This window comes from Callorhinchus milii, unplaced genomic scaffold, assembly GCF_018977255.1.
Source record: "Callorhinchus milii isolate IMCB2004 unplaced genomic scaffold, IMCB_Cmil_1.0 Scaffold10, whole genome shotgun sequence".
Taxonomy (NCBI): domain Eukaryota; kingdom Metazoa; phylum Chordata; class Chondrichthyes; order Chimaeriformes; family Callorhinchidae; genus Callorhinchus; species Callorhinchus milii.
In genome coordinates, this window is record NW_024704751.1 from 12,034,933 (window position 1) to 12,043,698 (window position 8,766).

Genomic DNA, 8,766 nt, shown 5'->3' on the forward strand with positions numbered 1-8,766 from the left:
GAGCAGATCTGCACATTTGAGGTTCATATGAGGTTGTTGGTCTGATTGGAGTTTATGTAACTTAATCACATCAGATCCCACGCCATCTTCCTGCTGTCTTCCTCAGTTACTGGTCACCAGCTTACACGTTGACTTGCTTTCCCCCTCCCCACCCCAACGCACTGAGAGAGGAAGTCTCTTCAAGCTGCCTGGCACAGAAACACAGATACATAATCTCCTTAGAAGGAGTTAACGGGTTCCATTCTGTCGAGCCATGATATATTTGATGGGAGTCTGTTTTTTGTCACTTGCTGCAGTTAACGCTACAGTCAACGCACTTTATGGTCTTATTCTGTGAAGCGTTTTGCGATGTCGCGAAGACCTGATTAGGCGCTGTATCAAATGCAAGGATTATCAGTATTATTATACAACTACATAATATGTAAATATCTAGCCAGGGTGTAATATTTGGAGCAACGCCCATAACATCTAAGTAATAATAATAATCCTTGCATTTGATATTCCGCCTTATTACGTCTCTGAGACGTCTCAAAACGCTTCGGAGAAACGACCGTAAAGTGAATTGACTGCATGTTTTTGGGTGAAACGCGGCAGCCAATTGATAGCTTGTTGGTTGGGAGCCAGGAAATCAATTTAGAGGGGTTGAAACTGGTGAATCGGTCTCCTAACTATTTCAGACTTGGCTGGAGGCAGCATTGACTCGATCAGGAAAGAGCTGGAGCCTTAAGATGAATATTCATTAATAGGTCAGCAGTAAATCACCAGGGCAGCATTAGAGCAGCTGACTTTGAAGTCCAGGAACAATCAAATAGAAGACAATCAGATCGGTGCCCACTTCACCAGCTCCACCATTAGTTACTCTTCATACCTTCCACGGTAAAACCCTTCCTTCCACCGGCTTTACACACGAGAAAACAGTCCTTGGTTTGACGATAGCCGTTACTCGGATGTGTGTGTGTGTGTGTGTGTGTGTGTAAAAAAAATCATTCAAGGATCCAGTGGAGGAGCCCTAGTAAAACCCTCAGCCGTCTCCAGGCCTCCCTGGGACACATTCCTGCCTTGAATGAGGTCAACTGCTGGCAGTTAACAACATATATCAGAACAGGACTGGATTCCAGCACACAGCATGTGAGAGAGAGAGAGAGAGAGAGAGAGGGAGAGAGAGTGCGAGCACATAATCTGAAAACAATGCAGGATGGTGGTGCACAGGTCAAGTCACCAATGGAAGGTAAGGTACACACGCACAGCACACACACGTCCCTATCTAGTGTCTCTTGGAAGATTGGCGGATGGCTTTTCCGGGGCTAATAAACTCTTGAAAATCAAAATAAATTTAAACCATATTTTTGTGGGCGAAACGTGGCAGCCAATGGCGCACAGCAGTGGATGGATTGAAGTGACCAAGTTAGCACTATTTTTTTTTGGAAGGAATTATTACCCCCGGAAAAGCGATCTACCAATCGTCTAATAACCCGGGTCCTACTTACTGCTGGGTAAACAGAGGAAGACACTCAAGTGGTCATTATTCATTTTTCTGCCTGGCCAGCGCACACATCAGCCCTCAACAGCCGCCCGGTCAAGCCAGATCATATACCGTCATACACAGTACTGGGTTTCCACACGTGTCAGACAGGAAGGAGAAAGGGTAGGGATGAGATTCCTCAGGATGGCAAAGATCCCAAGATGAACAATGAAGAGGAAACATTTGAAACCCCGGTGACTAATCCTTTATAATACTTTTGAGGTCAGTCTCCTTTTTTCTGAATTGGGCTTGTGCTGATAAGGTCATAAATTGACTCAGACTCATTCACTGCTCACATCACATAACTATGCAACCACAGCCCACTGTAATGTCGGAATGAAGTTCATTTGATAAGGTGACAGCAAGACCCGTATCGCCCACCCACCCCCCTCTCTCCGCCCCTCTCTCCCTCTGCCCCGACCCCAGAGGATGAGGGGGAAGAGAAATGGATGTCACCACAACAACTATTTGGCAACGACTTGCATTTATATAGCACCCTTCATGTCAGGAAGCACTGGGCAGTCAGGGATTTGGACCCGAGCTGGGGGTTGGGATCAGGAGGGGTGGAGGGCAGGGAGTAGGAGGATTTCTGAAGGCGCGGTCGAAGAGGAAGGTCTTGAGATGGGCCTTGAGGGTGGCGAGGGAAGGGGTGAGGCGAAGAGACTGTGGGATTGGGTTCCAAAGGCTGGGGTGGGGGGGGGTAGAGAGGCTGAAGGCCTGACCACCGATGGTGGGCTGGACCGGATGGGAGATGTGGAGCAGGAACAGGAAGGAGCAAGGAGCCGTGGAGAGTTTTGAAGGCGAGGATTTTGAACTGTATCCTCCTGGTGGGGGAGACCCAGTGAAGCTGGGCGAGGGTGATAGTCACGGAGCTATGTGAGAGAGGACATTTAACACAGGATAAAGCTCGCCATTTAGGAATCAGGAATTATATTATCATTCTAACTTTGGTTAAGATCTTTAAACCAGACTTGTCTGTTTCCCAGGAGAGGGGAAAAAACCTTAATAATAATCCTGGCATTTGATATAGCACCTTATTAAGTCGTTGAGACGTCTCACCAGACTATACTGTAAAGTGGAGCGACTGAGTATTTTGTGGGCGAAATTCAAAAGACTTTTGTACACAAGACCTAAAAGGAGTGCGTGACCGAGAGAACAACAACAACAACTCACACTTATACAGCACCCTCCACACAGGGCAGCGTGTCGGAGTGCTTAACAGTTGGCAGAGCCTGACTCCGAGCCGGGTGGGTGAGAGGGGAGATGGGGATAGGCAGGTGGGGGGGGGGGGGGGGGGAGAGGGAGGTAAGGGTGGGAAGTAGGAGGTTTAAACAATGCGCATAACCAAATACTGTGACTGGAGCTAGTTTGAGGTTACAGTTTAAACTCTCCTGTTAATCTGCAACTAACTTGGATAACACCACACCCCAAACCACATTAAAGTGGAATCGAGAAAACCTGGTGTTTTGATGGCCAGAGGCTAAAGGGAATCTGGTGCGTTGTTGGCTTGCGCCGAGTGCCGACTAACCCACAAAGCTGCTTCGTTTGAACCCACCCACCGACAACAACGACTTGGATTTATAGCGCGCCTTTCGCACGGGAAAGGGTCCCAGTGCGCTTGACAGTGGCGGGGTCTGGCCTGGGAGCCGGGGGGGGGGGGAGAGAGGGGAGGGGGGTGGTGACTGTAAGCACGATCAAAAAAAGGTAGGTCTTCAGGCGAGATTTGAAAGTGAGGAGGGGGAGAGGCGGAGGGATTGAGGGAGAGAGTTCCAGAGTTTCTGGGTGTAGCAATTAACTAAGTCCGAATTGGTTCCAGTCAAATCACTTTACAGCGTATCCTGTGAAGCGCTTTGAGACGTCTCGAAGACGTGATAAGGCGCTGTGTCAAATGCCGGGAATATTATTATTATAACGTGGAGAGCGAATGGATTGCTGCTTGCAATTCGCTCAGTCTCTACAAAAAAAAGAGCCACTTCACTTCCCAGTTCCCCCTGACATAGTGCTTTATTCTTCATTAACGCCACAGTAAAACCCCCTTTTACACACAGAGCAATAGGGAGCATTTTTTTCTGTCCACTCTAACCAGAGTGACAGTCATTTCACTCCCCCCCACCCACACATCCATCTATCAGTAAACCTTTCTGTATTGTACAGCACAGGCACATCGCTTTTCATGTGTTTAGCTGCCAATACCCATCAGCCAGACAGTCACTCACTGACTGACTGCAGCAAACTAATAAAGGTAAAATAATAACAAAAAAAATCCCCTCCCCCCAAAAAAAAACTAATCAAAGTATAATTAAGTCATCATAATATAATCATGGTTACAGGAAGCAATTTTGGCTTTATTGGGATCTGCAATTATCTCGATTCGTTTGAAGGCAGAAGTCCTCTCTCCCTCCCTCCCTCCCTCCCTCCCTTTACAGAATAGCTTGGATTCTGGTGAAATAACAGTGGTTGTAAAGGAGGGGGGGAAAGGCAAGGAGAGAAAAAGCAAACGAATGCATTAAGGGCAAAGCTTCAGACAGACACAGCTCCAGTTTTGCTGCCTGTGCTCCAGCCCAAGCCTCAGTGCCTCTCTTACCTTCACAAATAACTCTATCAATGGGTCCTTGTGTCCTTCCACTCCGTTCTGTGGGGTTGAATGAGCCATATTCAATCAAAGGAACTTCCAAGATCTCTTGTGAAACAGTCCACTGATGCCCTCCTCTCTCTCTGTGGCTTTTTTCTTCCTCTCTGTGTCTCAGCTCTCTCCCTCTCTCTCTCACACTCACACACTCACTTACTCACACTCACACACTCACACCAGCTGCTAACAATCCAGTCTTGAGCAGAGAAGAAAATCCCCCCTTTGTATGGGTGTGTGTCTCTCTCTCTCTCTCTCTCTGGTCTGTTCCAAGTCCTAACAGTGTGGTTCAGGCTTTCACTGTCTCTCTCTCTCTCCTTGTAGATGATGCTCCTCCAAATCCTTGTCTCAAAGGAGTCTTATTTCAGCCTCTGGTTCATTTGGGTTGGGTGGTGTCTGTCTGGAAAGCTTTACAGTTTCCTCTGCTCTCTCTGACTCACTCACTCACTCTACATGGTCATTGTGCAGAACACACCAACTCAGCCTGAGAGAGAGAGAGAGAGAGAGAATAAAGCAGCTGGACTATTTAAAGCTAATGATGTCATGCAATGCTGAGAGAGGGAGGGGAAGGGAAAGTGTGTGGGAGAGCTTCAAGAATAAATCACGAACAATCAACAAATGAGACACAGCCCCAAGACCACAAAAATGGGCAAATCTGAACAATCCCCGTGTTTTAGAAATCCCGGGTTAACCTGACTGATTAAACAGCGGGGAGAATGATGAGGTGGGGGCTGCTGGAACATATCATTATTATTCCGGTGTTTATATAGAGGTATATCTATATAATAATAATCCTTGCATTTGATACAGTGCCTGATCACGTCTTTGAGATGTCTCAAAGCGCTTCACAGGATACACTGTAAAGTGTGTATTTGGTGGACGAAACGCAGCAGCCAATTACCACAGCAGTGTCCCACAAACCGTTGTGGATTGAGTGGCCAAATGTCCCCCCCCCCCCATACATGAAAGTCACTGCTTGCTGTTTATATCGTCACATCCGTGTTGTTTTTGCACAATCGACATCTGCCCAAAGCTACGGGGAAGCTTCAACACATCAAAACAACCAACTTTAAACTGTTTTTCTTTCTTTTTCAAGAAAAATTCAGGTGACAAAACGATACAAATGAAAATTACTGGGAGTGAGTTGAAGATTGAGGCTGAATTATCCCATCTATGGGTGTAACTCTATTTTGCTGGTAACTGGAGAGGTAATCATATACATTTGCTCAAACCAATAATAGTGAGTTCCACACTCCTTATCTGCGAATTTGATGCAGATAGACAGTCACTTGCATCTAAGGAAAATGAAACATGTAATAAAATATATTAAATGGCTTTAATGACTAGAAGTAAACAAATCTTTGACCTTATGGCAGGCAAATTTGATGCAAAGCAAGTCACACTAAACACCAGGTCAGATTTCAGGCGACTGGCGCTTAATGTTTTCTTGGAATGGAATTGAAGAGGAAATCAAGGGCCCCACCGTATAAAATAAACCCTCAAAACTCAAACCAGAAATTGAATGTGGGACCCTCACAATTTTTACATCTCAGCGGCATAGGGTAGTCCATTGGGGAAGCGGGAGAATATAATAATAATAATCCTTGCATTTGGTATAGAGCCTTATCACGTCTTCGAGACGGCTCAAAGCGCTTCACGGGATACACTGTAAAGTGAGGTGACGGTATATTTTGTGGGCGTAGACTCTTCATTCCCCCTGTACCCTTCCCCATTGCAAGCGGCAGGGTTTCACCACAACACAGCACTCTTATCAGTCCAGCGGAGAACGCCGAAACCCACTCAAACGAGGCAGGACACCGAATATGTAACTGGAGTATGGCCTGGAATCTCAGAACTTCTTCAGATTCAAACATTTAAAGCACACGATGTGAGCTAGTCGTTCACCCTCGAGCCAGTAATAGTTGAACGTGGATCCTGGTGGACTCTTCATGTCTCAGCACCGTATTGTACAAATCTGTACACATTAAACCCGAATGGAGAAGCTGAAAATCAAATGACTGGTTTCTGTAGAACAAGCAAAACACTAATTGAATCTGGGGTAAAGTCTAGGGCTGTGATGATTAAACAGTGAGTCGTACTTCCCTTTGTTATCCACTTTATTTGTCATCGGTATTAAAATATACATGGTGGAATTTGACAACTCAAAATAGGAAAGCGATTGGCTGTCACGTTTGCCCCACCAAATACACAGTCACTCGACTTTACAGTATATTTTGCGAAGCGTTGTGGCAAATATAGCTCGTGTATCAACACTCACGTCACGAAAAATGGTTAATTGGTCAAACAAAGTACTGGGTAAGCGCATGGTGTCAGGTGAAAGAAGGAGAGAAAAATAAGAGTGAAACGGGGGGGGGAAAAAAATATTCTGTCACCTAATAGTATTTAGACACTTACAATATGACATCTCTAAACCACTCTCTCCAGGTGGGAGTCTTGGCAATGTCTGGGTGCCATATGTAAATAATAAAAAAAAATCAGATAATGTGGGGACATTTTATCCGTGGATCAGGCAGTCCAGATCACGGAGGTGCAGGCAGTTTGTTTGCTGGGTTTCGAGGCTCGGATCTGGAGCCAGCCAATACAGAACCCGATTAAAGGCAAACGGCTTTAACTGTTCACATCTCCAAATATTTGTTGGTCCAACGTTAATGTGTGACTCAAGATTTTCTTTGTTTGCTCGGACGTAATCTCTTGTGACAAGCAGAAATGTTCCTTTGAGATACAGATGTTCCTTTTGAACCTCGCAGATGCTGATAAAGCTTCTTGATTCAGTACAAACCTTATTAAAGCACCAATCTCACCTTGTCTAGCCGCACTGCAGTCTGTCTGGGTAATAAACACTGGGATGAACAATGCATCCGTTCCTTGTGCGAATCCCAAACATTCCTTTTTTTTTTCATGGCTCATTGCCTGGCAACCCAGTGGATACGTCTGAAAACAGAAGCAATCCTTATCCATGAGACATCACACTAACAACAATTATTTAGCTGCTAAATAAGACCACAAAGTCTAGTCAATTCACTTTACAGTGTAATCCGTGAAGAATTCTGAGACGTCTCGAAGACGTGTTAAGGCACTGTATTAAATCAGGGATTATTATTATTATTATTATTTAAAAAAGGTAGCTGCATATCTTGTTGTGGTATTAATTTAAACTCATTCACGGTGAATCTTAATGTCTCTCTGGAGAACTCATTCCTGACGATTCCCATCTCTTAAAGGACAATCTTTAAAGGACGTGAAAAGGCGTTATATATATATTAGTGAATTTGTATTGTTGCGAGCGGGAGATAAACCATAACATGTCTACGATACAGGGCGGATAGAAACCTGTATTGAGATAAGAGATTTGAATAAAACAGCTTTAGCATTTGATTTTGACGATTGCAGTATGATAATCATTGTGATTTAAAAATATAGGAAACTTTTGAATGCATTCTGGAATAGGGAAGAGAGAGCAGGGAATTATTGTGTAGGGTTTGTTTCGCAACATAAGGTTTCCTGTTACAGGCCGTTGCCAGCTATTATTAGATGGTTTGGGCTGACGTTACATGATTCCCTTAAAAACATAACAGAACCCCCAAAATTGGATGCTGTGCTGTTTTGATGTTCAAACAGGTCCAGAGATCCACATCTCCATTGGGAATTGGGGGCCAACAGAACAGCCAATTGAATTTGTGCAGTTTATATATGCTAAGCATGTGCAGACATTATCAGCTTCAGTGGCTGAATTATAATTCATTTCAGACGCAGAATATTTTGCAGATCTTTTTCAGCAATTTCCTATATTTGCGATACATGTTTGCACCTCGGTCCCATTCAATCACTTTACAGCCGGACGAACATTAAATACCGCCACGTTTAAAACCTGCGTGCGGATTTGAAGAGAAATCAGATGCTTCCCAAGTGAATCATGTGCAGAAGTTGTCTGTGAAGCCGGAAGCGGGGAACCCTGAACGGATTTTGTAGCTTGAATGTTAAGGAGCGGCACGAGAATGAAGCACGAAAACGATATCGCAGCACTGGAGGTGTGAGAAGTAGCTGTCCTGACGCACTAAAGACACACAGGGACCGACGTATTACAGGTGGACTTTGCTTTTGCAACATGAAGCGCTCCGGGACGTTGCCCTGTGTGAGGGGACGCTGTATAAATTTATGTGGAGTTCTGTAGCTCAGTGGTTAGAGCACTCGCCTTGCGAGCGAGACACCTGGGCTCAATTCCAGGCAGAGGGCGAAACCTTGGGCAAGTTTCTTATATTATATATCACAAGTTTCGTATATTAATTATTATAAGTTTCCTTATAATAATCACCTAATAGTAAGCACCTAATAATAATCCCTCCAAAACAAAACAACAATAAATTGGTCATTTTCAATCCACGGCTGTTTGTGGGACAGACGCTGCTGTGCGCAATCGGCCGCCGCGTTTCGCCCACAAATATACGGTCAATTCACTTTACAGCGTATTCTGTGAAGCGCTTTGAGACGTCGAGATGACCTGAAAAGCGCTATAATCGAATGCGAGGAGCGTACGAGGCCATTCTGTGGGACACTTGACGACACGAAGGGTGTGTGAGAAGGACAAAGGGCCAGTGAT

General features: G+C 45.0%; 1 protein-coding gene and 1 long non-coding RNA gene across 2 annotated transcripts in view; one reads left to right on the forward strand and one right to left on the reverse strand.

Annotated features, from left to right (window-relative positions):
• The window catches only part of LOC103185631 (chloride intracellular channel protein 4), a 28,694-nt gene extending 24,038 nt beyond the window's left edge, over positions 1-4,656 (reverse strand). The window contains exon 1 of the mRNA XM_007904245.2: positions 4,107-4,656. Within this exon, the coding sequence (XP_007902436.1) occupies positions 4,107-4,175 (69 nt within the window). The 5' untranslated portion in view covers positions 4,176-4,656. The remainder of the gene's footprint in view (positions 1-4,106) is intronic.
• On the forward strand, positions 1,150-7,451 carry LOC103185632. Its single transcript, XR_488662.2, has 3 exons — positions 1,150-1,228; positions 5,245-5,356; positions 7,359-7,451. It is a non-coding gene; the product is annotated as an uncharacterized LOC103185632 (long non-coding RNA).
• The last annotated feature ends 1,315 nt before the right edge of the window (positions 7,452-8,766 follow it).